Source organism: Oreochromis aureus, linkage group 12 (assembly GCF_013358895.1).
Source record: "Oreochromis aureus strain Israel breed Guangdong linkage group 12, ZZ_aureus, whole genome shotgun sequence".
NCBI lineage: Eukaryota > Metazoa > Chordata > Actinopteri > Cichliformes > Cichlidae > Oreochromis > Oreochromis aureus.
The window spans coordinates 1,500,064-1,527,828 of NC_052953.1; the positions used below are offsets into that span (position 1 = coordinate 1,500,064).

General features: G+C 45.8%; 2 protein-coding genes across 3 annotated transcripts; one reads left to right on the forward strand and one right to left on the reverse strand.

Annotated features, from left to right (window-relative positions):
* Positions 1 to 341: 341 nt before the first annotated feature.
* LOC116315343 (ras-related protein Rab-14-like) lies at positions 342 to 8,732 on the reverse strand. The gene is made up of 8 exons (XM_031733619.2): positions 8,027 to 8,732; positions 7,481 to 7,539; positions 7,139 to 7,192; positions 6,291 to 6,468; positions 1,407 to 1,473; positions 965 to 1,052; positions 850 to 880; positions 342 to 671 (listed from the first exon to the last, which is right to left on the reverse strand). Exons 2-8 carry the CDS (start codon positions 7,530 to 7,532, stop codon positions 494 to 496), a joined length of 648 nt encoding a protein of 215 aa, XP_031589479.1. The 5' UTR covers positions 7,533 to 7,539; positions 8,027 to 8,732; the 3' UTR covers positions 342 to 493.
* A 146-nt stretch (positions 8,733 to 8,878) lies between these two features.
* Positions 8,879 to 27,765, forward strand: si:dkey-220o5.5 (actin filament-associated protein 1-like 2). 2 transcript variants are annotated; one of them, XM_031733618.2, is made up of 16 exons: positions 8,879 to 9,503; positions 16,043 to 16,177; positions 16,273 to 16,350; positions 16,491 to 16,549; positions 18,164 to 18,284; positions 18,365 to 18,591; positions 18,756 to 18,935; positions 19,479 to 19,565; positions 19,720 to 19,789; positions 20,005 to 20,225; positions 20,345 to 20,454; positions 24,146 to 24,263; positions 24,464 to 24,551; positions 24,995 to 25,161; positions 25,289 to 25,399; positions 26,194 to 27,765. In XM_031733618.2, the coding sequence occupies exons 1-16, from the start codon at positions 9,488 to 9,490 to the stop codon at positions 26,218 to 26,220; spliced, it is 1,815 nt and encodes a 604-aa protein (XP_031589478.1). In that variant the 5' UTR covers positions 8,879 to 9,487; the 3' UTR covers positions 26,221 to 27,765. The 2 variants fall into 2 exon arrangements, 1 of the variants encoding a protein (XP_031589478.1); XR_005615192.1 differs by lacking the exon at positions 26,194 to 27,765 and having other exon boundaries at positions 24,975 to 25,161.

Consider the following 27,765-nt stretch of genomic DNA (forward strand, 5'->3'; position numbering starts at 1 on the left):
TTGATAAGGAAGCCCGAATTTTATGGAAAACCAAATGTGGCGTACTCACGATGATCCCGATCGAGTCTGCAGGAGGTTTTTAATGCATGTGAGCTGAAGCATCCTCGATGGAGACGAGGTGGGGAGAGCGGCCCAGTCTGGGGGAGTTCTCTGGTTTTGAGATTAAAGCGTTGTGGTTTACAAAGGTCAGATTGACACAGGTCTGTGCTGAGACTGGTTTTGGATGAGGTCGCCGCCTCGGGTGGTCCTGATCTGGGAGCCTTTCTGAGCCAGTTCACACTGCAGAGATATGCTTCTAGATTTGGTTTTCAGGATCGGGTCAGAGTTGGTAAAGTCTCGAATGGATGGAGGATTGCTGAATCTTGCTTTGGATTAGAAAACGGCGGGTGGACAGCGCCGATGATGAGTGTAGGCCGGTTCTGGGTGTGAGTGTTAGTGCCCGGCGGAGTCTGTGTGTCGGTCTGTTCGATGCGTTTGTACTTTCTGTCCAAGGTTAACAGCTGCAGCCTTCCTTCGCCGGCTGGTTGTCGGCGTTGGGGCGTCCCCCCTGCAGCGTCGAAGGTTTGTGCTGGACTCCCGACTCGGCGGCGTTCAGGTCCAGGCTGCCATCTTGAATGTTCTGGTAGATCCTCTTCGCTGCCTCCAGGAAGGCCTCCTCCACGTTCTCGCCTCTGCAGAAGAAGCAGAGGCCAAACTCGTCAGGACTTATTAAAACATCATGACTCAGTCGTCACAAGGACCCAAAAACACGTGTTCATGCACTTCACCGTTCTGTGGTGTGAACGGGTTTCTGAATGAATCATAACCATCGAGCCACTACGAGCTCCCACTCTAACACGCTGTACTTACGTCTTGGCGCTGGCCTCCAGAAACAGCAAACCTGAGAAACAGGAAGCAGAAATCAGAGAAATCAGCGAGTCTCCGTCTGCTGCTGAGCGTTTATCTGATCGTGCGAGCGTCTCACCGTTCTCCTCGGCAAACTGTTTGGCCTCCTCGTACGTCACGTCTCTCTGAGCCTCCAGGTCGGCCTTGTTGCCGATCAGAATAATCACCTACGACACGGAGACACGCAGTCTGAGCAGCGACTCTTCACCGGGTCATGGAGCGGCTAACAGAGCAGCTTCAGTGCTTCACAGGTTAAAGGATGCTTTGTGCACATCACAGCAGCTTAACAGGTGTTTGTTACCTGCACAGGGTTACTGCCATAAAGGTGAGCAGGGATGTAATAACTGTTTACTTGTAGCTGCGGTCCAGCCAAGTCTGTACGACTGTGCCGGGCCTCAGTTTATGCACCGCAGCTCTGGGTCACTTTAACCTTCAGACTCCATTTTTAAATCATTCTCTCTCTCCTGCCTGAAAATAAGATTTAAAAGAGTCGCCACAGAAGTCTGCGTGGGCGCACTCACCGTGTTTGGGTTGGTCAGGTTCCTGGCGTCCGTCAGCCAGCTGCTCAGGTGATTGTAGGTACTTCTCCTGAACACACAAAAATTACAAAGTCAGTACACTCTCTGAACGTTTGTCTGACATTTAGTCCACAGCAGCGTCAACTGTCAGGGCGCCATCAGAGTCACAGCCTGGCAAATATTTAGTTTGGACGAGAATCCTACAAAGGAACTGGTTCTTGGTCGGTCTGCTGCTTTCAAGTCACTCTCTAAGATTGAAACATTACCGCCCACCATCAGCCAGAGCAGGTGGAGGCCTCCATCAACAACCTCATCACATGAAACATAACACTACTCTGAGTGCTTTTAAAGGGACAGTCTACACCCTGCATCACACACATGAGTATGATCCACAGAAAACACAACAAAAGTGGCTTCAGGGCGATTAATGTTTTAAGGTAGACCCTACAATAACACATACAGAGAAAAACCCAACAATCATATGACCCCCTATGAGCAAGCACTTTGGCGACAGTGGGAAGGAAAAACTCCTTTTTAACAGGAAGAAACCTCCGGCAGAACCAGGCTCAGGGAGGGGCGGGGCCATCTGCTGTGATTGGTTGGGGTGAGAGAAGGAAAACAGGATAAAGACATGCTGTGGAAGAGAGACAGAGATTAATAACAAGTATGATTCAATGCAGAGAGGTCTGTTAACACATAGTGAGTGAAGAAAAAACACCCAATGCATCATGGGAATCCCCGGCAGCCTACAGCTATTGCAGCATAACTAAGGGAGGATTCAGGGTCACCTGGTCCAGCCCTAACTATATGCTTTAGCAAAAAGGAAAGTTTGAAGCCTAATCTTGAAAGTAGAGATAGTGTCTGTCTCCTGAATCCAAACTGGAAGCTGGTTCCACAGAAGAGGGGCCTGAAAACTGAAGGCTCTGCCTCCCATTCTACTTTTAAATACACAGATAGAGCTGCGTGTCATCTGCATAGCAGTGAAAATGTATGCTATGTCTTCTAATGATGCTGCCTAAGGGAAGCATGTATAATGTAAACAGAATTGGTCCTAGCACCGAACCCTGTGGAACTCCACAATTAACCTTAGTGTGTGAAGAGGACTCTCCATTTACATGCACAAACTGGAGTCTATTAGATAGATATGATACAAACCACTGCAGTGCAGTACCTGTAATACCTACAGCATGTTCTAATCGCTCTAATACAGGGGTGGGCAACTCCAGGCCCCGAGGGCCGGCGTCCTGCAGGTTTTAGATCTCACCTTGGGTCAACACACCTGAATCACATGATTGGTTCATTACCAGGCCTCTGGAGAACATCAGGACATGTTGGCCGTTTATCAATGCCAAATGCGTGATGCGTGCTCGCGTTCTCGGTGAGTATGTATCGCCGAGAACGCGAGCACGGACTCGCGATATGTACAATTGGAACACCTGCGTGCACGTGATGATGTCACAGGTCCGGAGTTTTACTGCCGGCCCCTCCTAATTTAACTGTGAGTAACATGTTATGAAGCTTAACTGTAATCACAGCCAAACCGGTTTACTCAGGAACAAATAACACACTGAAATAAACCAAACATTAACATTTAGAAGTGATCTACGTGACTTATATATCATTTTTAACCTCAGTAGTGAAACCTCTATTAATAAAAATAGTGTACATGTACATACGTGTACATACCTTAATAAAAACAAGCAGGTGAGATGTTAGAACGCTTTTATTTCTATTCTAGTGGACACTCAATACTATAGACAGCTGCTGGAGTTTCTTTAACCTGAGTAGTGAGAAGACCGCGAGCGGGGGGGTGAAAACGATGTGCCGGGAGTCCGCTGTTGAGTGTTTTGGACGAAATGCATTCTGGGATATTTCGCTGTACCAAGTCCACACCGATGCATGCTCGATAAAACGGGCGGAGCGAGAACACATCCGGGACTTTTTCGCGTTCTCGGCTTGATGCGTACTTCGAATTGGAACAGTACTTGGTCTCCGACTGATGACGTATCACGAGTACACGAGAACGCAAGTACGCACAAGTACGCATATTGATAAACGCCCACAGAGGAGGTAATTTAGCCATTTAAATCAGCTGTGTTGGTTCAAGGACACATCTAAAACCTGCAGGGATACCGGCCCTTGGGGCCTGGAATTGCCCACCCCTGCTCTAATAGGATATTATGGTCGACAGTATCGAACGCTGCACTGAGGTCTAGCAGGACAAGCACACAGATGAGTCCACTGTCAGAGGCCATAAGAAGATCATTTGTTAATCATTTGTCAATTATTGATTCTTTCTCTGCAATTTCTGGCTACACCATAAATTGGTCTAAGTCCGAAGCTATGCCCATTTCTAAACTGTGTCCTCCAGCCATTAGGAGCTCATGGCAGTTCAAGTGGATGCCCAAGGATTTGACCTTAAATTGACTAAATCGATTAAATTGACCCCTGGTTTAGTTAACATAATGCAAGTAAATATTTCCCCAGTGATTCAAAACATTCACCCGCTTTTGCAGAATTGGGTCAAAATGAATCTGTCCCTTTTGGGCAGAATTAACCTGGTGAAGATGATTATTGCTCCTAAATTCCAGTACTTTCTCCATATGTTACCGATAGCAGTCCCGCATAACCTACTAAAGCTTTATAATACATGTGTGGAGCGTTTTGTGTGGGCAGGCAAAAAGCCATCCTTTAATCAGTCCAAACTATATGTTGCTAAAGATAATGGCGGGTTGGCATTGTCCAAGATGGTCTGGTATCATTATGCTTTCTCCCTCTCTCAGTTAGTTAAGATAAATAACTCCCCTGCGGAGAAGCCATCATGAGGAAAGTCTTGAGGCTCCCTCATCTTTAGAGGCCTTCCTCACTCAGAGGGGAAGACCAGTTTAAAGATCCAGTGTTGGCTTTTATACAAGAGACCTGGTTTAGAGCTCACCAATGTACCAACATTAGCCCTTATCTTACCTCTAGAGCCTCTATCTGGTATAATAAGAAAATATTCATTGGTAAGAAACCGGTCAGGTGGGAGGCTTGGGCTAGGACAGGTATCAATCAGGTGGGGGATTTATTTGGGCAGACTGGCATGAAATCATTTGCGGAAATCAGACAAGAATTTAATCTGGATCCAAGGGAAATTTGGAGGTTTTTTCAAATTAGACACTGTATTAAAGCCATTTTGAATAATAACCCAGACCCTCCATCTAGTATTCAGGAGATGTTTGCAGCTCCTGTTATCAATAGAATCAGAGCATCCAAATTCTATGGGATCTTCAAAGAGGCGCATTCTCCCAATTTGGAGGGGCTGAGGCAGTGTTGGGAGAAGGATCTGGGTATCCAGATTTCAGAGGATAGTTGGAAGAAGCTGGTTTCATCATGGTATGTTTGCTCACATGAAGAACAATCTCAGCTTATCCAGTACAAGTTGCTTCACAGAAATTACTGGACTCCCAGTAAGCAAGTCAGGTTGAAGCTTGCTGACAATGACACCTGCTGGAAATGTCAGGAGGAAGCCGGGACCCTAGTTCATATGTTGTATGCATGCCGGAAAAATGATTATTTGTGGGACGGATCATTAACTTGGTGAATGATATTTTTAATCTTAACCTTTGTAAGTCTCCAGCTTTGTGTGTCCTGGGTCTGTTACCTGACAGCAGTATTCTCACTAGAAGACAGAGACTGTGGATGCGTTTGGCTTTCATAACAGGCTGCAGGATAATACTGAGGCGCTGGAAGTCATCCAGCCCCTGTTGTTTCAGGGAATGGTCTGAACAAATGTCCAAGATGGCATTATATGACCAGGTTACGTACAGAGTTAAGGGGAGAGAAGATATTTTTGATCAGGTCTGGGGTCCCTTTTTGTTGTACATCGACAATGTCTCTTAGATATTGTGATAAGTTGATTTTTTCTTATTTTGTTTTTCTTATGTCCTTGTCATTGTTGTTGTTCTTTTTCTTTGACAGTCAGTAGAGGAAAGAAATTGTTTAATACAACCAGTGGTCAAGGTCGAGTTTAGTTTCTAGGCACCTGGGTGTTCTGCCCCTTTTGTTTTTGCTGGTGTTTCCCAGCAGGCGGTTTCTTATTTTGTTTCTCCTGGGCTTTTTTCCTTTTGCATTTCTTTAGCTATCATTAGCTCTTATTTGTTTGTTGCTGTTAAGAAACGGACAGAGAGCTGACAATATTATTACTCCTGTCGTATATGTTTCTGTCCATCCAAAACATGAATTAAAAAAAAGAAGAAGAAGATCATTTGTAACCTTCACTAAAGCTGTTTCTGTGCTGTGATGAGCTCTGAAACCTGACTGAAACTCTGCAAATAAGCCATTCCTCTGCAGATGATCTGTGAGCTGTTTGACAACTACTCTTTCAAGGGTGTTTCAGATCCACCAAAACAAAAAAAGCTGAGCACAGAGATAATGCTCATTTCCTCATACCTCAGTGCACACTTCCTCCTGCACAGTGATATAGCTGGCGGATGTAGACGGTAGAAAGAAAATAGTTCCAACGTGAAGCCGCTCACAGGAGCGTCTGTGGATCACTTCCATTTTTTTCAGCTTACTTTGTTTTAACTGATGTATTTAATCTAACATGACTTTATATACACATTTATCATTTATTATTCATCTAATGGTTCAACTTTTTCTACTTGGACAGAAACTTACATTCATTTCATGTATGTTTTGTTTTGTATGAAATGATCTTCACTGCTTATCTGATTTGTTTTGTTGGTTTTTGTCTTTTTATCAGTTTGTGATCACAAACAACAAAGTGCTGAATTAGCAGCTCGACAGGACGGAGCAACCAGAGTTTTACATTTATGGTGAACTGTCCCTTTAAGTAAACAGGACACAGATTTCTCCTCCTTCATCCACCCTCGCCTGCCTAGGTACCTGGTGATGTCGTAGACCATGAGGGCCCCGGCGGCCCCCCTGTAGTAGGACCTGGTGACGGCCCTGAACCGCTCCTGACCCGCCGTGTCCCAGATCTGCAGCTTCACCTTCTGCCCGTGGACCTCCATGATCCTCGTCCCAAACTCCACCCCGATGGTGTGAGGACAGTCTGCCATGACTGCAGCACACACACACGCATGCACACGCACACACACACACAGGAATTGGACGGGCAGTGGTCACCAACAGGTAAGTAAAGGTAAAAATGTTTGTGTTTGTCGCTGTCTCAGGGAAAAACACACGAAATCTGTTATCAGAATGAATTTCATGAAACCATCCAGATAAAATCAAACACACGAGTCGCTTTTTGTTTTTTTCCTACCATAACAAACTGAATGCTAAAAGCTAATCTATTTACATTGTTCATCAATTCAAAGAAATCCTGTTAAATGTTTCCACTGTTCGAGGTTTACGGTTACATCAAAATGAAGAAAAAAATAAATCGATATTTATGAAGCCTGAACTTGACACTTGATCATTATTAAGATATTTATATGATAAACTAGAGCCGTGCTGTTAAACAGCTAAGACGGACTCCTAATCAACAAACTTGACATTATTATAAAAAAAGACTCTAAAAGTCAGCCTGAACTGATTTTCCACTGCTTGCCTTTCAAAATAAAAGACCTAGAAACACAGGCTGTACCACTTTGCCCCCTCATACACAAACAGTGGTGGTAAATTTTAAATATCCATAATTCACAACTTCATCATACATTTATAATAACAACAAAAGTCTATTCTATTCTTAAACTTCAGTAAACAAGAAGAAGAAAAGCAGCACTCACACTTCTTCTCTGTGAACTGATGCAGCAGACACGACTTCCCGACTCCCATATCACCTGCAGACAGACAAACACAGGTGAGGTCGGCCAGCAAGGCGTGACAGCGATCAGGAAACACCCGGATGAAGCGTTTTTACTCCCCGTGATTAAAGTATTTCTGCTCATTCACCGTCCACAGTTTCACTCCTGGACTTTACCAGAGCAGCGCTTAATTGAAGGAGGGAGTTCACTGATGTGAGGGGCAGCGGTCACGGATACAGAGCGGTTATTATAAACGGACTCATGCAAAGCTGCTCTGGCAGAGCTCCGGGAGTAAACACAGGAGGTGGAGCTCGGGTCACTCACCGATGATGATGTATTTGAAGATGTAAGAGTAGTTGTAAGGCGCGGCTGTCATCGTGATCCTGCGGAGAGAAAACAAAGAAATGTGTTTGGTTTAAACCGAGAACCTGAGCTCAAACACGGGGCTCCACCCTCGGTCTGAGCACGGTCACAGTGATGCTCTGAGCTCGGTTTGAGCCTCCAAACACACCGAGTGAGACACAAACAGCTCAGAGAAGGAAGCAGCCGGCTGAGCTAGCAGCAGCTAACGCCGAGCCCAGCGTTAGCTTTAAACACCGTGACAGCCCTGCGGAGAGGAAGCTTTCAGCTTCATCACACGTATGAAACGCCATCAGCTGACGGCTCAACCCCAGGAACCCCCCGAGGAGTCCCCCGAGCCCTCCTGGAGCTCCACTCCTGGAGCTAAGCGGCTAACAGCTGCATTGCTGTCTACGCCTTGCTAACAGCTAAACGCTAACGGCAGGAGGCCACTTTCTGAAGCTTTTACAGTAAAAACAACCGAATAATAAACCAATCAGACAGGAGGCGTTACACATCGCTGTGTTTTACCTTCAGTCCGGGTGTCTATCCGACCTGTAAAGCTGCTTAAAACGCTGGTTAGCCGGGTAGTTTTATCTGACTTGATGGGTCGCTTGCTGAGCCGTCAGGAAAATCTTCTACCGCTTCCGCGACTCTTCCTCATCAAGGAGAAAAGAGGTAGTATCGCGAGACTTACAGCTTCCTACTGCCGCCCAGCGGACGAGAAGGGGATTTAGACACACACAACCGTCCCGTTTGTAACTTTATTTATTTACATTTTTCTTTCTTTCTTTCTTTCTTTCTTTCTTTCTTTCTTTCTTTCTTTCTTTCTTTCTTTCTTTCTTTCTTTCTTTCTTTCTTTCTTTCTTTCTTTTTTTAAAATAAGTGACCCAAATTAGTTAATAGAAGCTCTTGTTTCTATAGATATATGTTACCAAATTACTGCGACAATGAAAAACACTGAAAAATGTGACTATTGTCTGCAGGTTTGCAGTCAGAAACAGAAGGGTTCCTTTACCCTTTAACTCCTAATGGGGTTCACAGAGGTCATATGTAGTTATTTTGAAAATGTTTGACTGAAATAAATGAGCTTCTAATGTTGCAAGAAGGTCCTGAGTTAGGTTCCACCATCAGGCTGGGGTCTTTCTGTGTGGAGTTTGCATGTTCTCAGTTAGTGGGGTTAGGTGGAAACACTAAATTGCCCATAGGTGTGAATGGTTGTCTTTCTCTTTGTGTTAGCCCCGTGACAGACTGGTGTCCACTCCAGTTTGTGTCCTGCCTCTCGCCCTAAAACAGCTGGGATAGGCTCTACCCCCACCCCCCGCCCCCCCGCGACCCTGACAAACAGAAGCAGCAGAGGATGGATTGTGTCGATACAGTAGGACAAATGAAAACATACATTATATTTATTTAAAACATAAACTTGGTTTAATATAAGTAAATTACAGGATATTCTCAAGTAGAAGAATAACTTATATTTCTAAATAAAAAGAGGCCTGAGTAATTTTGTAATCCAGCTGCTCTCCCTCGATTTTCTGATAGCTGTGGAATTATTATTATTATTATTATTATTATTATTATTATTATTATTATTATTATTATTATTATTATTATTTTAGTTTGTGGAGCATCACTGAAGAAACCCTTAAAGCCAGAATATTAGCAGATATTTTTCTTCTTGTGTATTTTCTAAATGTGTTTGTGTACTGAATGATAACACTGGGCACATTGTTAAAGTGACTTTGTATTTAAGGTTTTTGTGCATGCCCGTGCATAATGAGAGCGCTGGCCCGTCCTCTCTCTCCTCCCTCCTGTGCTGAGGTCACAGACGCGCTCAAATAGACTCGCCTGGCAGAACTCAAACTGCTTCTCACAGAGCAGATAGAGGGAGTTCAGGGAGGAGGAAAGAGGAGGAAATCTGTTTGCCGTTTGATGTTGGATTCTTTAGCAGAGATATGAGCCTGAGGATCAGCAGACACTGAGACGACCGACATGGACAAACAGAAAGGTACCGTGACCCACAACAAGTCCTAAGATGTTTCAGGAATAACGACAGAGGCATAAAACTCAGCCACACATGAAACCTGACATTACCTGATATTTGTTTTATATATTTAAAAATGTTTCACATGAATGAAATCATACACAGCTCGCATGTTTCAGATGTAATCTGATTACAAATGGAGATTTACTTTGAAACTTTCCTTTAATGTGTTTAACATCCACGTATTCTTTTGTCTTGGAAAAAAATGTTAAAACTAATTGTAATAAAGTTCTAACAAAGCACTCAGCAATTACCAGGGCCAAAATTTGCAGTTCCTCCAGTTTCCACCGAGGGCAGCAGTGAGTCGGTCCCCATAGACTCCCATGTTAAAACTTTACAGCAGTAATAAACACTTTTACAGCCCAATATAAACTGTTCGGTCTCTGTAGGTATATTTGTGGTGGATTGTATAGGTCACCTATAAAAGGTTAAAGGTTTGCATTATTCGGGGCGTGGCCTCTTTGACTGACAGGTGGAGCTTTTATGTTTATTTCCATGTTTGTCTATCATATTAATATATACGCTGATGTTTTGGCTGCTGACTCATGTGACCAGTAGAGGTCAGCTGTGAGTTGTTATGAGTTGTACTATATTTATTATTTTGGGATGTTTTAGTTTGTAGTTATGAAAAAATCAAACTAACCTCAGGCTTGTGTTGTATTGTGTATAAAATATTTAGATGGTGGTAATAAACTTGATTTCAAATGACTGGTTGATTAGATAGTTTAAATTCATTCATTAAAATCAGTGTAAATAAACAGCAAAAAGCCATGCTGTTCTCTAACGGTTTAATTTATCTTCTGTATCATGTGAGAAACACTTTGTATATGAGCATGTATGTATTTGTGGCCAGAGCAGCTTTAACTCAAAGGAAGTGTTGACAGAAGGAAAAGGGCCATGATGCTGCTATAACTGGCTCCAGTTGAAAAGTTTAGAAAAAGCTGAAAGTGATTTAAGTTACTTTACCATGAAAACCAAACCCTAAAATTATCTGAAAGACACGAGTTCTCCTCACCGCCTGTGTGTGTGTGTGTGTACTTACACAGCTATCTTTGTGGGGACCTATCTATTTATTGACTTTTTAAGGACCCTTCTGTGTTGTGAGGACGGACTCTTAAAGGCCCGGTTGTGGGTTTGGATTTAGTTTGAGGGTTCAGGTTAAAAAGAGGTTTAGGTTAGGGGCCCGTGAAAGGCCTCAGAAGGTCCTCACAAACACAGAAGTACAAACATGTGTGCAGCAGCGTGTGGAGCAGCTTTCTTTAATCTGGCTGGTAAGAGAGCAGAAACATTTACATTACTGCGCTGCTGTTTCCTCAAACTGACCACCTCACCACTAACCTGCTGCTAACCGGGACCTGTACCCACTTTGCATTTTTATTGTTGTTTGTAACAACAAGTAACTCTGATTAGAGCAAACCAAAGTGATTTGAGAGATCAGTGTATCTAGATAACTCCCTGAAGTAACAGTACCACATGTAACGAGGTAAAAATACTCAGCAACGTGTCCAACGTGTAAATGAGAAACTAAAGTAAGTTCAGCTTTGTGTAACTGAAGCACAGGTTTTGCAGTACAATGCATCAGCAGTACGTCCCCGTTGGGGCTGTTTTATCTACGTTATATATAGTAGATGATGGTTTTTAAAATAGGGTCAGCCCCCCCAAGAGGTCACCAATAAATCAAAGAAGGTCATGGGATGATTAATGGGAAATCCATTTCCTGTTTTCAGAGCTTATTTAAAGTTCTTTCTATAAATTTTGAGTAGCTCTTGTACCTCAGACTGAGCGCTACCAGGAGGAGCTGGGAAACATCAGAACACTCCTTTTAGCCAGCGATTAGCACATGAGGTCAGGAAACAATCTGACTTAATGGCAGAAAAATGTTAAAATTGTTGGTGTGGATACTTTAAAGACACAAACACACAGAAAATCTAAACAGTCTATTAGCTCAGTCTCCAGAGAGCAGCAGCGGGAGGAGGAGGAGGAAGTGATGATGATGAAGTGGAGGAAGGAGGATGGACGAGGACAGATGGGTATTTCTGATTGTTGCGTTGCTAACATACCATCGGTGTGATAAAGACTCCACAGCAGCAGGAGGATGGATTGTGACACGTTCTCCCTTACAGAATAAAAATGATGTTTTCTACAGAAAAAACACGGACGTAACCATGTGACTTCACCCATGGGTTTCTGGGATTTTCATAGCATTTTGTTTGCTTCCATGTTGTGAAACGATTAGCGGTAGTGAAGCCTCACAGACAGCGATCAGCTCAGCGACACAGGGTCAAACAGTTTGTGTATCAGGCTGTAAACATGTTTATTTCTGCTGTCAGATTACAATGTGGACGTCTGTGGGACTGACTCACTGCTGGTGCCCCTGCTGGACGTTAGAGGAACCGCACGTTCAGCCTCTGTGGGAGCTTCTTTCACAGTTTTTAAATGATGAATTAAGTTATTAGGAAAACTACCTCAACTATGTTAAAACATACCACATATGTATTATTGTAGGGTCTACCCTACACTATAGAGGTGACTGCTGTTGTGATTCGGAGCCGTATAAACAAAACTGAATTGAATTAATTGTGACAAAGTGATTCAGGTTATCGTCGTCTAACATTACATTTTATTTGATGATCTGAGAAACATAAATGTGACAAATAGCAAAAAAAGAAACAGTAAAAATGTTTTTCGCAGCGCTGTAAACAGGTTTATGTAAGTGTAGATGATCTAATGCCCAACGACAGTCAATTATCGGGTATCAGAACCTGAACGAGCTCTGTGGTTCCAACGACTGCCCCCTGATTGGACAACGCTGGACAAACTGCTTCGTGGTTGGATGTAATTGCTGCATAATGTTATTAGGATATCATTGTTATGATGGACACCACTGGTACTGTAGTGTGACCGGTTTCAGCTGGAAACGTGACTTTTAGTTTAAACTGCTGAAGCAGAATATTTTTAAGATGGATGCGTCGCTGTGGTCAGTCGAGTGATTTGTTTTTGACGGATTCGTTTAGGTTATGGTTTAAGGATAAGTGTCCAGGAAATGAATGGAAGTTAATGTACTAATGATGTAAACAGGCCTGAATGTGTGCACTGCAACATCAAAGCCCGAGACAGGAAGTGATGCAGATGGTCAGATAAGCAGCGTTCAGCAACACAAACTCTTGATTCTGCGTCCGTCCAGCAGCCGTCCGTCTCCTTTCTGCTGTTGTTGTTCGTCTTCTGGGTTTGTGGGTGTTTGAGGAATTTGCAGCTCGCTGCTTAAACAGCAGTTTGATTAAAATCAGCATCAGAGGAGATAATCAGGAACATTTAACCCTCGTCTCCCACTCGGCTCACAGCGTGAATGGACTCGGCCTCTCTGTATGAATGAGCCGCCGGACAATCAGCTGCTGTTTCCTCTGCATATTTTTACATGTTCTGCTCTGTGTTGTACCGATGACTCAGTACAGTTTACGTCCAAACAACAACAGAAACACATTAAAGACTGAAAACGTTTACTTAGTTATACCTACTCTGTGTCGCCCATATCCTTATATAAATACTGCATCCACACACACAGATGCTAATTAGTGTTCAGAGCTTCACTTCCTGGATGGTCTGAAGCCACAGTTATTGTCAGGTAATAGCTTTAGGAAACTCTGGTCATTACTGAGGAGGTCCTCCATGTCCTTAATATGAGTCTAGTCATGACTAAAGGTTGTAAAGGTTTATTAGGAGGTTCTATTTATCTGTGAAGTGGGCTTTTGTGGTACTAAGGGAAGTTTTGTCGCCATTGAAGAGGTTCTAGTCATCCTTTAGGAGGTCATGCTGGTCTCTGAAATCCTGGAGGTGGTTGTGAGGTGATGTTCTACAGGTCTATGAGGTATTTTTCTGTGATGGGACTCTTACATACTCTTTAGGAGTTTGAAGAGATTCTAGTTTTTCTTGAGAAGGTTGCGCTGGCCACTGAGGATGTTTCAGACGTGCTAATGTTGGTTCTAGTAATGATTTGTGTAGTTTTGGATGGGGTTCGAGACATCTAAGTGGTTATCTGTGAAGAGGGAACTTTAAGAGGTTGTGGTTGTCACTGAAGAGGTGCTATTCATCCTCTGTAAAGTTAAACTGGTGAGCGAGGGTGTTCCAGAAATCTTCATGGTGGTTGTGTGACTGGAGATCGCAGAGAGGTTCTAGAGGTCTTTTGAATGGCCGTCTGTGAAGGTGCACTTGAATAACTTTTGGGTCTCCTGTAGGAGATTGCAGAGGTTCCTGTTTTCATTTAGAAGTTCTACTGGCCATGTTCTAGATGTCCTTATGATGATTAGAGTCATGATTTATGTAGTTTATATGGATATCGGGCAGGTTCTAGGTGTGGTCCTTTAGGAGGTCATACTGGGGTCCTGGGAGTGCTTAAGGTGGTGCGAGGTTAAAAAAAAAAAAAAAAAAAAAAAAACAGTTTTCAGAGCTTTTTGTACATTTTTGTTTTTTTAAACTAATATAACTGTGGAATGTTGGACATCCTTGATGATTCATGTTAAACTAACGAAGGCCCTGACAGGCTGCTCTTACCTTCACTAAATGTTTTTCTTCTGTAATAAGTAAAGCTGACGGGGGACGGTCAGTTTGCTACGAGCAGGTCGATTAAACATGGAAACTGTGATGAAGTCCGTCTGTGTTCATGTTATGAATGAAGCTGTTGTTGTGTGTGAATGAATACTCACTCTGTTTCACTTCAGAAGATAAGAGCTGAAATCATTCAAAGGCAGAAAAACAAGATGCTGATTCTTCACTCTCAGACACAAACACACATCAGCTCCTCATCTGCATCCTCAGATCATCGTAATAAAATGTGATTCACGTGTAAAAGTCAGTTTCATACAGAACAACAGTCTGACCGCACCTGTTCAGGTAAACGCTCCCTGCACAAATATGCAGATGTTCTGGCCTTCACGTGTTAATTGATGACAGGATGCAAACTGATAAGCTCCTGGCTCCTGCCAATATTTAACTCAGAGTAAACACAGTTACATCACCTGAATCCCTGCTGTGCACAGGAAAAGCTCGTTGTTTCTTTTTTCTTATCACATGAGAGAAAACTCATTATTGAAACTTAAAATGAAACTAAAACAAAAATGGATCTTATCTCTCTCGGCCAGCTTACACTCAGCACACGCGTGTGTTCAGACTGTGGGAGCAAATCCACCCGCCACAGTAACAACCTGCACAAACAGACTCCTCATAGTCAATCCCAAAATCTCAAAGAAATGATGCAAATATGCAGTTTTTAACATCCAGGAAACCGTATACACCTCTTCAGTCCTCAGATATTTTTCCATTTCAGAATCATGGATCACATCTGGATTCATGTAAATTGCAGCTGTGGGTCAGACGCTCACTTTGCTGTTTCCACTTATTTTTATTAAAACTAAAGTAAGAGTTAATTTATCCCAAACATGACAAAGAAAAGAGAAGAACCTCGTTTTTCCTGGGCTGGTTCAGCCGCCGTATCAGCTCCAACCAAGCAGCCGATGGTGTTGGTTGAACCTGCACCGTCCATATTCAGTCTCTTTCTGAGAGACATAAATGAGTGTTGGGGTCGATTTGAAGGAGAAGACGGCCAAAATCAATCACTCCACTCGGAGATGAAGAAAGAACATTCTTATTATTATTCATCTCCCCCCATCCCAGCATCCTCCACTGTCACACCAACCCTGTGGATGTCCTCCATCACTACATCTGTGATCCTCCTCTTTTCCTCCGGCCCCAGCGTCACCTCCACACTCCTGTCTTTCCTTCTCTCTCATTTCCTCCTAACATGCCTTCCCCCCACCCTCCTCCTCACCTTTAATAAACAGCAGCATCATTTCCACCGACACCCTGTTGGGCATGAGCACAGGAGGCAGCCCTCCCATCCACCCCAGTACCCCCCGACCCCCCGACCCCCCATGGCTGGACCAAAATGAAGAAAGAAAATGCAAGACTGAGATATCAGTGTCCATATTTTGGATGAAAGGGTGGAGTGGTAAGCTGGAGTCCAGGGGTCCAGTTCAGGTGAAGCTGCCTGTGTCACCATCCACCTGTCAGTCAAAGAGACCACGCCCCCTAATAATGCAAACTATGACCACCCCGTCTGTCCCATAGCTGTTAGGAAGGAGGAAAATGATCCACAGAGACCAAACAGTTTGTGTGTCAGGCTGTAAACACGTTTGTTTCTGCTGCAAAGTTTAAACCGAGTCTGTAGACAGACAGACAGACAGACAGACAGACAGACAGACAGACAGACAGACAGACAGACAGACAGACAGACAGACAGACAGACAGAGTGTCTGTTGGCGTGTAAACAGCGACATCAGATACTGAGAGTGTGAGAACAAACATGACTCATGGCTCAGCAGTCAGTTAAACTGTGACTCGCTGTGAGGTCGAGATAAAGTCTGTAAACTCATTTTCCTCCTGGTTAATGAGCTCAAACAGACGTCCATCCCTCTGTCCGTCTGTCCGTCTGACTGTCTGTCTGTATCCAGTGCTGGCCAAGCTGATCTGGGATCTGCAGTCCTTCCTGTCTGTTCTGGACTCAGAGACCCTGAGTTACATCGCTCAGGCTCAGAAGAAATCCATCTCAGAGCTGCTGTCCACGCTGCAGAATCAGGACGCTCCAGGTAAAAACACTGCAGTACTCACATTACTGCTGGTACTCAGAGTACTACCAAACCCACAGACACCCGAATAAAAGTGTTTCCTGCTGTGTTTTCAGTGGAAGATGCCGAGTACATGATCATGAGCTGTCCATCATCGTCTCCTAGCAACGAGCTGACAGACACACCAGCGACAGGTACACCTTAATGCTGCCTTCAAGACACATCGGAATAATCCGAAATACGATTTTCACTCATAAACCGAGTTCACGTAAACCTGCGAAGACTTCATGAAAGCTCTGTGTTGTTGTTGTTGTTGTTGTTGTTGTATCCACAGCTGTCCGGGCCTCTGAGCTGGTCTCAAATCAGGACCTGTCTGCGTGGCTGAGGAACGGGGTGAGCATCAGCCTTACTGGTCATACTGGTTTCCACCACTGAGCTAACTGAAGCGACACATAAAAACAAACAAACAAACAAACAAACAATACAGCAACAATGAAATGTGAATGAAAACCATTAATAAAAACAACATAAAAAATTATTAGTTAAGACTGAATGTGAATCAAAATAACAACAAAATGTAAGTAAAAAAAGTAAAATATTAAAATAAAATATAAACACAAACAGTAAACAGAAATAATAGAAAAATGATGACTAAACTCTACAAACACAGTGTGAGGCTGCAGCTCTTTAATCAGATGATTTTTAATTATCTCTCATTATTTACATGAAGTGGCTGACTGCTGTGCTTGATTAATAAAAATAAGTCCAGCGTGGCGGCTCAAGGTTGGGTCTAAAAATGTGAATGTAGTTTATTATCTGCCTGATAAATAACAAGAAGTCTTAGTTTATGTATCAAAAAGCTCTGAAAACAGAGATAAAACTCGCAAAAGAGCTTTTATTCTGTTCAGGAGATGGTGGTTAAATCAAACGCACCAGAGTGAGAAACAGCTGCTGATCACACTCCTCGTGATGAAGAGCAGGAGCGACAGGTGGAGGAAAAGTTTCACGTGACAAACACGATGATGTGAACACAAATTTCTTTACTAGGAAGGGACAAAAATCTGTTTCTGAACAGCTTCAGGATTTTTCTTCTGAGGTCAAAGAGAAGTGGAGCAGAAAGAGAGGAGGAGGAGGAGGAGGAGGAGGAGGAGGCGGCTCTGTGATGTGGGCCAGTAATGACAGACCGAGTCCTCCTGAGGTTTGGGAGGAGACAGCAGCACAACTCTGTGTGTGTGTGTCTGTGTGTGTGTCTGTGTGTGTGTTTTCCATCCATCCATCACGTAGCCCAGATGCTAATCAGCCGCCATCGGTGACCACTTCCTCCCTCTGCACAGGTCTGAGCCAATAGGAAGACCGATAGCAAAGAGATCATATGTAAACACTGAACTTCCTGTCACTCCCGCTCTCTGTCTCTCTCTCTCTCTCTCACACACACACACACACACACACACACACACACACACACACACACACACACACAGGTCTCTTAAAGATTAAATTCTCAGTAAATTTATAAGAAATCACCATTAACTGTGTGAGATCAGACAAATTCATCTTGACAGAAAAATGTAGAAAATCTGAATAAATGAGAGGAAACCAAACTGATCCAAATGAATCTGCTCAGGTCTCATGTCTTAAGTTACAACCTGTGAAAAGTTACTGAACATTGATTTACCAAAGGTCAGAGTGCAACTTCATCCTGAGCAGGTTACAAAATCAGGATTTAAAAACAAACAAACCAACTTTCTAACACTACAAACTTCATCAGGTGATTCAGCCAAGCTCAGACTCACTCCATGGTACCAACCAACCAACAGTAACAACACAAACTAGTCCTAAACACACATTTAGCTCTTCATGAAGAAGAGGAGACGCTGGGACTGATGAGCCTCGTCTCGGCTCGGCTGATTGTTCACATGACTTCATCAAAGTTTCACCACAAATCAAAAAATTCCAACGATCAGAGAAACTGAGTTCAGACTTCCTGACCTGATGTTCATGTTTTAGCTGCAGGGCCCCAAGGTGCCGCCCCACCCCCCAGGAGGTCTAGGAGGTGACGATGATGACGAAGATACGTACGAGGAGGCAGAACCTTACGTACCTGCCGACGCCACCGTGTCCAACACTGGTACCTGCAAACACACACGATGACAAAGCAGGAACACGACGTAGAAACACAAACAAACGTGATCCTCTTCCTTTCTCCAGAGAAGGCGGAGTCAGACAGCAGCCACTACGAGTCCTACGATGAGGAAGACGATAACGATGGGGGGGAGGAGCTTGTGAAGGACAGAGCTCACTACATCCAGTGGAGCGCCTCACAGCCCTGCCTAAAGCCCACGCCAGAGTCCCGCCTCTGCGGGTACCTGTGGAGGAGGAAGTGGCTCGGACAGTGGAGCAAAGAGCTGTTCATCATCAGGAACGACGTGCTGCTGGTGAGGAAGGAAACAAACGCCCACACGGCTGCAGTCCCTCTGATGGCCACTATGTGTCGCTCTATCCACACCGACTGCACAGAGTCTTTGAAGCACCTCAGCTCTTTGTGAGGTCAGGTGTGCTTGACCTGTTTGTACCTGTGTGTCTTCTTTGTGTGTGTCAGTGTTATAAGTGCGCCCGGGACCTGCTGCCTCAGCTGGAGTTGAACCTGCGCGGCTGTCAGCTCGTCTACAAGTCAAAGAGCAGCAGGAAGATCCAACACCAGCTCAAACTGCTGCTGCTGGGCTCGGAGACGCTGGTGCTGGGCTACAGCACCTTCCAGCAGGCCGACGAGTGGAAGAAGGTCAGCAGCAGTCGACACACGAACTGTGAACTAGCTCACATTCAGCATGAGGTCCTTACACACACTCAGGCTTCAGGTTTCTACATCAGACATGGAAACATACATGAACTCTCAGTCACCTCTGAGCTAAAGAGTTCGTGCACTTTTGCTCCTGAATCAGAGATTTCCTGTAGAGTAGACGCACTGATTAGTGCAGGCAGTGAACTGCTTCTCCTTCCCGCTGCCCTGCAGCTTTCCCATCCCCACTGACTGCCTTGCTCAGAATTCCTCCCACATCCAAGTTTTTGTTTCAACGGCTGTTAAAGCTGGACTCTGCTGGCCTGCTTGTACCTGCCAGCAGGTCTGAAGGAGATCTTCCACTCCGGTGTTTGGAAGCTCAAACAGGTGTTCTTCATCTGCCCGACTGTGAACTCTGCATCTCAGTCTGACAGCGAGATTCCTGAAGCAGTTTGTAGCTGAACTGTTCCCGGTGGCACATTTCTCTGTTTTCTGTCACCTTTTTCAAATTATTTATGCACAAATATTTTTCTGTTCTGTGTGAAGGTGATCGAGGAGGTGAGCATCGCAGGAGAAACGGAGATGCACAGCTACTCGTCTCTGAATAAGTCAGACCAGCTGCTGTCCTGCAGGGTGAGACACTCAGATACACCATCACCACAGACCGACCGACAGACATTTCTGTTACCCATAATGCCTCCTGGCATGAATAATCTCCAACCTGCTCTGTGTCGTGGTCGTCGTGGTCATACCTGCACTCCTGTTAATGCCGTGTCTCTTCCTTCAGTCCAGTATAGTCCAGTCTGACTCTGACGAGGAGAAACCTTCAGCTCGCTGCAGCCTCAGCAAGAACAAAGGTACCGACAGAGCAGCACAGTAAACCGCACGATTCGATCATTGAAGAGAGTTTTTGTGTCTTTTACAGTTTCTGTTCATGTTTTTTATATACAAATTAAAAATGTGCATGGAAACTAACTGTACATCAAAGATGGCTGTAGCCTCTGTGACATCACCCGTCTGTTAGCGAGGTCACATGACGTGAGGTCTGAGCTGTGGCGTTTGCCTGCGGCAGGTTTCCTGAACGTGCTGATGAACTGCCAGTGGCAGAGTTTACTGTGTCGGGTGGAGGCCGGGGTCCTCAACATGTTTGGAGAGGAGGAGGAGGAGGCGGTGCAGGGGGAGCGCTCGCCTCAGTACACCGTCCAGCTCAGCGGCTGTGAGGTCAAACCCGACACCAAGCACTGCTACAGGATCACACTGAGCATGCTCGATGACCAGGTGGCGGTGCTGGAGGTGAGCTGGTGGAACAGGAAGTTTGAATTCATCCACTTCAACTTGTTACTCAATAACGTGTCCTCCTTCCTTCCTTCCTTCCTTCCTTCCTTCCTTCCTTCCTTCCTTCCTTCCTTCAGGTGAGCAGCTCAGAGGAGAAGCGGCGGTGGTTGAAGCTGCTGCAGGACGGTGCTGCATATTACTGTCACCATGACAACAAAACACAGGAGCACTCAGGTGTAACTCTCAGGTACGAGGTGCATCATCTCAGGCTGAAACACCAGCTCATCCTAGTGGTCACATGTGGTACTGCAACCCCAACCCCACGTTTATGGATCAATCATCCATCCATCCATCCATCCATCTTCATCCGCTTTATCCGAGGCCGGGTCGCGGGGGCAGCAGCCTAAGCAGAGAAGCCCAGACCTCCCTCTCCCCAGCCACCTCCTCCAGCTTATCCGGGGGAACACCAAGGCGTTCCCAGGCCAGCCGAGAGATATAATCTCTCCATCGTGTCCTGGGTCTGCCCCGGGGCCTCCTCCCGGTGGGACATGTCCGGAACACCTCACCCAGGAGGCGCCCAGGAGGCATCCTTGTCAGATGCCCGAACCACCTCAACTGGCTCCTTTCGATGTGGAGGAGCAGCGGCTCTACTCTGAGCCCCTCCCGGATGGCCGAACTTCTCACCCTATCTCTAAGGAAGAGGCCAGCCACCCTTCGGAGGAAGCTCATTTCTGCCGCTTGTATCCGCGATCTCGTTCTTTCGGTCACTACCCACAGCTCGTGGCCATAGGTGAGGGTAGGGACGTAGATCGACTCGGTAAATTGAGACTTCGCTTTTACACTCAGCTCCCTCTTCACCACGACGGACCGGTGCAGCGTCCGCATCACTGCAGCTGCAGCACCAATCCGTCTGTCGATCTCCGGCTCCCTTCTCCCATCACTCGCGAACAAGACCCCGAGATACTTGAACTCCTCCACTTGGGGCAGGAACTCATCCCCGACCCGGAGTGGGCACTCCACCCTTTTCCGGCTGAGAACCATGGCCTCAGATTTGGAGCTGATCCTCATTCCCGCTGCTTCACACTCGGCTGCGAACCGCTCCAGTGCGAGCTGGAGGCCTTCACCTGATGAAGCCAACAGAACCACATCATCCATAAAAAGCAGAGATGAGATTCTGAGGCCACCAAGTGAAAGCCCTCCGCCACTTGGCTGCGCCTAGAAATCCTGTCCATAAAATTATGAACAGAACCGGTGACAAAGGGCAGCCCTGGCGGAGCCCATCACCCACCGGGAACGAGTCCGACTTATTGTCGGCAATGCGAACCAAACTCTTGCAACGGTTGTATAGGGATCGAATGGCCAGACACCCCATACTCCCGCAACACCTCCCACAGGACACCCCGAGGGACACGGTCGAATGCCTTCTCCAAGTCCACAAAACACATGTAGACTGGTTGGGCAAACTCCCATGCACCCTCAAGTATCCTTGAGAGGATAAAGAGCTGGTCCAGTGTTCCGCGACCAGGACGAAAACCGCATTGTTCCTCCTGTATCCGAGGTTCGACTAGCGGACGAACTCTCCTTTCCAGCACCCTGGCATAGACTTTCCCAGGGAGGCTGAGGAGTGTGATCCCCCTGTAGTTGGAACACACCCTCCGGTCTCCCTTCTTAAAGATGGGGACCACCACCCCGGTCTGCCAGTCCAGGGGTACTGCCCCTGATCTCCACGCAACATTGTAGAGGTGTGTCAACCAGGACAGCCCTACAACATCCAGAGCCTTCAGGAACTCGGGCGGACCTCATCAACACCAGGGCTCTGCCACCAAGGAGTTGTTTAACTGCCTCAGTGACCTCGCCCGGAAATTGGCGGGTCATTCCCTCATCCCCAGACTCTGCTTCCTCCTCGGAAGGCGTGTCAGTGGGATTAAGGAGGTCCTCAGTATTCCTTCCATCGCCTGACAATTTTCTCAGTCGGCGTCAGCAGCGCTCCGCCAGCACTATACACAATGCAGGTAGAGCACCGCTTTCCCCTCCTGAGACGCCTGACGGTTTGCCAGAATCTCTTCGAGGCAGTCCGAAAGTCTTTTTCCATGGCCTCTCCGAACTCCTCCCACACCCGAGTTTTTGCTTCAGCCACTGCACGAGCCGCATTCCGCTTGGCCTGTCGATACCTGTCGGCTGCCTCCGGAGTCCCACAGGCTAACCAAGCCCGATGGGACTCCTTCTTCAGCTTGGTGGCTCCCTTCACCTCTGGTGTCCACCATTTGGTTGGGGATTACCACCACGGCAGGCACCAACCACCTTGCGGCCGCAGCTCAATGCAGCAGCGGCGATGGAGACGCTGAACATGGTCCATTCGGACTCAATGTCCCCAGTCTCCCTCGGAATGCTGTTGAAGCTCTGCCGGAGGTGTGCACTGAAGATCTTGCGGACTGGGGCCTCTGCTAGACGTTCCCAGCACACCCTCACTCACAGCGTTTAGGTGGACCGGGTCTGTCCAGCGTCCTCCCCGCCACCTGATCCAACTCACCACCAGGTGGTGATCAGTTGACAGCTCAGCCCCTCTCTTTACCCGAGTGTCCAGAACATATGGTCGCAGGTCTGGTGATACGATTACAAAATCGATCATCGACCTGCGGCCTAGAGCGCCCTGGTGCCCGTGCACTTATGGACACTCTTATGTTCGAACAAGGTGTTCGTTATGGCCAAACTGTAATTTGCACAGAAGTCCAATAACAAAACACCGCTCGGATTCAGATCAGGGAGGCCGTTCCTCCCAATCACGCCCCTCCAGGTCTCGCTGTCGTTACCCACGTGAGCACTGAAGTCTCCCAGCAGGACAACAGAGTCTCCCGGTGGGGCACCTTCCAGCACCCCCCCCCCAAGGACTCTAAGAAGGCTGGGTACTCTGAACTGCCACTCGGCGCATAAGCGCAGATGACAGTCAGGACCCTTTCCCCGACCCTAAGGCGCAGGGAACAAACCCTCTCATCCACCGGGAAAAACCCCAACGTACCGGCAGCAAGCCGAGGGGATATTAGAATACCCACCCCAGCCCCTCTCTAGGAGACTGGTTCCAGAGCCCAAGCCATGCGTAGAGGTGAGCCTGACTATATCTAGCCGGTACCTCTCAACCTCACGCACTAACTCAGGCTCCTTCCTCACCAGAGAGGTGACATTCCATGTCCCTATTGCCAGTCTTGGCAGCCGGGGATCAGTCCGCCAGGGCCTCCGCTCCTGGCCGCCGCCCAGCACACAATGCACCCGACCCCTATGGCGCCTCCTGCGGGTGGTGGGCCTGCGGGAGGATGGGCCCATGTCTCCTCTTCGGGCTGTGCCCGGCCGGGCCCCATGGACTAAGGCCCGGCCACCAGACGCTCGCTCTCAGGCACCCTCCCCGGGCCTGGCTCCAGGGCGGGGCCCCGGTAACCCTATCCCGGGCAGGGTAAACTGTTCCCTCGATGTTCTCTTCATAAGGGTCTTCTGAATCGCTCTTTGTCTGGTCCCTCACCCAGGACCAATTTGCCATGGGAGACCCTACCAGGGGGCAAAAGCCCCCAGACAACATAGCCCCTGGGATCCCTGGGACACACAAACCCCTCCACCACGATAAGGTAGCGATTCACGGAGAGGTATCAATCATAATAACATTTATTATAATAAAAACACTGAATGTCACATTCGGCTAAATCAGGGCTGTCAAATACACAATTGCGACAATCATTTTATCCATTTGAAGAGTTTTTGAATACAAGTGCTCATTCGTATCTCTGAGCCGTCAGCACCTGTCAGGCCCTTTGAATCGTCTCTTATTTTTACACGCAGTCCTGATTCTGTGAGCGTGGCGTTCATATTTCACCAGCGCGGCGTCGCTAACTCCGATAAAGCTTTATCTCGGCTCTGAGCTGAGGGCTGATTTTGCTTCCTCTCGTCCTCAGTGGGCTGCAGACTCGCAGGTTTCCCTCCTCCAACACCTACATGGACGACCCCTTCCACCTGAGCGAGCCGGGCCGAGACCAGCCCATCTACTCCAACACCTCCGTCCTGGAGCACATGGTACGGGCTGCACCGAAGGACATTTGGATTTAAGATAAGATCAGATGATCCTTTCATACACATGTGGAAATTTTTGGTCACAGCAGAAAGTAGAACAGCAGTAAAAAATTAAGAGAAGAAAGAGAAAAACAACAGAATAGAATAAGATAAACAATCTTATTTGGAGTAACTCGTAACGTCGCCTGTATGTCGTCTTTCAGCTCCACGGCTCTCAGGGTTCGATTCGCTGCAGCTCGGTGTCGTCCAAAGGCTCAGTGACCTACAGCAACACCGTCCTCAGCGGCCACAGTGAGTCCTTATGATAATCGACTTCAAAATAAAAGACTTTCCCTATTCTAGGTTTGCTGGACTTTTATTATGAAAATTGAAAGTTTCTTAAAAACCTGGCGATGCTGATTCAGAAATGGTCAACATGAAGCACAATAACAGCCGTGTGCATGCACCAGTGTCTGAAAACTGAGACGCCTTAAACCTGCACGCTTTCTAGTGTCCAGCAGGGGGCGACTGCTCTACTTTGAAAACCAGATCTGATCATATCTAAAGTGTAAAGTTTGGGTTTAATGTGAACATAAGACCATAAGAGGTAAACGTTATGGACCAACAGCTGGCCAAAATCACTGATAAGCTCCTATCATCAGCTGTTAGTGAGCAGTCCTGGATAAACAGTGTAACATGTAGATGGAGTACTGGGTGGAGCTGATGGAGGAACAGTTGGATGCTCTGCGTTTCAGACAGGAAGTCGGCCGAAGTGCAGCGAAGCATTCAGAAGCTCGAGCTGACCGACAGGAAGGCGGTGCCGCTGAGGGCGGGGTCAGAGATCAACCTGGCGTCCAGCGCAAAGCAAAACAAGCGCACCTCCTTCAGACAGTCCCTGGCCATCTACAGTGAGCGTGCTCAGGTAGGAAAACTGAACCTGGACAGGTGTGGATGTGGGAGGGTGCATGAACTACCTGTGAGAGGCCCAAACAAGAGCTTTGAGCGTAGATTTACTCTGAACCTGGTCTAACTGGTCTCTGCTGGTCCAGGCTGGCATCCTGAACCCTCTGCTGCGACGGACGGCTTCAGCTAAAAACTCCCTGAGACGGGCTCCTTCAGCGCTGTTCATCGAACACGGAAAAGTTTTCCAGAGGAGGAAGGTGAGAGTCGCACAAACACAGATGGTCCCGGCACAAAATGCTGCTGAAGTTTCATATTCAAAGATTTCAAAGTTATTCACACTGATCAGGTTACAGTGACACTTTATTGTATGAGCTGACATCAGCCTCATTTCTCTTTATGCTCATGTATCCAGCCATCAAATGTATAACTTATTTTACAATTCAGGCTTATTCACTTAGCACCAATTCACAACATTCACCTCAAGGTGCAAAGTACAACTCTACAATATTAGAGAGAAAACCCCAACAATCACACAGTCATCAAGTGAGCAGCACGATGACTGTATGAAGGAAAACCTCCCTTTTAACAGGAGGATTCAGGGTCACCTGGTCCAGCCCTAACTATATGCTTTAGCAAAAAGGAAAGTTTGAAGCCTAATCTTGAAAGTAGAGATAGTGTCTGTCTCCTGAATCCAAACTGGAAGCTGGTTCCACAGAAGAGGGGCCTGAAAACTGAAGGCTCTGCCTCCCATTCTACTTTTAAATACTCTAGGAACAACAAGTAGGCCTGCAGTGTGAGAGCGAAGTGCTCTAATAGGGTGATATGGTACTACAAGGTGTAGAATGTGTCACTGATAACATTTTTAGCTAATCAATTATTAAATACTAACAGCTAAATAATAATAGTGTGTTGAGTGTTAATGTTAGCATTTTAGCTAACATGTTAAACAGAGATTGAATTACTGAGCTGTGAAATTTTTAATAAACAGCAGAAAACAGCAATTCAGAGGAACCTTTGTCACTAATTTCACTATTTCTCATTATTCTTTTAGGAATGGGAAACTAAAGCAGCTGCTTGACACCGGCTGTGTGGCTAATATCACATCCCATCAACTACTGTGGACTGTTTTTTTTTTTTCTTTTTTTCTAGCTATCATATATTATTCAGAGATGGTGCAGGGAGAGTGTGCCAAAGGATTTTAACACGTCTAACATAAAAAACCCCCCCAAAAACCTTATTGCCCGACATGAAGCCGGTCACTGTGTTCGCTGCTGTCGATCTCTCAGCTGATCTGTTCTTCGTGCCCATTTTAAAAGTTTACATTTCCAACCAACAACAGGAAATAATCTTTTCAAATAACGCTGAAAAGCTAACAGCTAGATAATAATACTGTGTTCAGTGCTAATGTTGGTATTTTAGCTAGCTAACATGCTAAACAGAGACTTACTGAGCTGTGAAAGTTTTAGTAAACAGCAGCTGATGAACAGAATTCAGAGAAACCTCTGAGACTAATTTCACTGTTTCACGTCCATTTTAAAAGTTTACATTTAAAGCCCCAAAAGTTTGATTCTGTTCATCTGGACGTTTTCAGTGGGAGAAACGTTTCATCATCATCAGGTGACTCCTTCAGTCTCAGCTGACTGCAGGTTTCAACATTATAAACAGGACATTTGCATTATGACTGAAACCAGCACCACTGAATGAACGATGGGCTGGGAGGTTAGTTCCTGGATCATTAAACCAACCAAACCATTACATTTAAACCAACAACAGGAAGTGATATTTTTTTAGTAAAGCTAAAAAGCTACAAAAAACCTAACAGCTAGCTAATAATACTGTGTTCATGCTTATTTACTATTTTTTAGTAAATTTACAAACCCTCCTTATCACAAAAAGGGAAGACATGTAAGCTGCCCCTCCACAGGCTTCCAGAAACAGCTAATCAGATGAAAGTGGGCTTTTAGGGAGGGGGGCCTTAAAGAGACAGGCACCAAAACTCAGCTGTAGGTAGAATAAAAACCACAGTGATGAGCAGTGACCACTTGTGGCCAGAGGGGGCGCTAAAATCGTCGCTACAAAGAAATATTTTCACATGCAAATGTCTGAATTTACTTTTGTACTTTTATGGTTTCGCGTGGATCGTTTCCACTCAGTGTATGAATGTGTTTTATTATACAGCGATAGTTTTTAAGGTCACACTGATGTTTTAATTTTTTAATAGCACATTTATTTTATGGTTTAATTAAATAACAGTTTTCAGCATGTACTGAGCAGCACAGTGTAATAACTGCTTCCTGTTCCTAACCACAACACGTCTTTGCTGTTCTCAGGTGAACGTCCACACTGACCCGTAAAATCATTTGTTTGTACAAAAAGTCACAGGAACACTTTTGTGGCATATCAATAGAGTGTAATTATCTCTTCTTCTGATGGTAGAACAATATTTAAGTATTTTTTTATCTACATGTGATTTAGGAAATCCTTTCTATCTCGGAGCAACAGGAGCAAACTTGTTATTTCACTGAGTTACTGTAAGCTGATATTTCCTCCCACACACGACCTCTGCAGCAGCTGTGCTGCTCTCACTCTCATTTATATGATTAAACTCTTCGTACTTCTCTAA

Excerpts from the sequence above, each read along its gene's own strand:
- LOC116315343 (XM_031733619.2), bottom strand. The coding sequence starts at position 7,532 with ATGACAGCCGCGCCTTACAACTACTCTTACATCTTCAAATACATCATC. Across the intron at positions 1,474-6,290 it reads ATGGTCTACGACATCACCAG|GAGAAGTACCTACAATCACC; the intron begins GTACCTAGGCAG and ends TTGTGTGTTCAG. Across the intron at positions 881-964 it reads ACAGTTTGCCGAGGAGAACG|GTTTGCTGTTTCTGGAGGCC; the intron begins GTGAGACGCTCG and ends CCTGTTTCTCAG.
- si:dkey-220o5.5 (XM_031733618.2), top strand. Across the intron at positions 18,285-18,364 it reads CGCCACCGTGTCCAACACTG|AGAAGGCGGAGTCAGACAGC; the intron begins GTACCTGCAAAC and ends TCCTTTCTCCAG. Across the intron at positions 19,566-19,719 it reads ACCAGCTGCTGTCCTGCAGG|TCCAGTATAGTCCAGTCTGA; the intron begins GTGAGACACTCA and ends CTCTTCCTTCAG.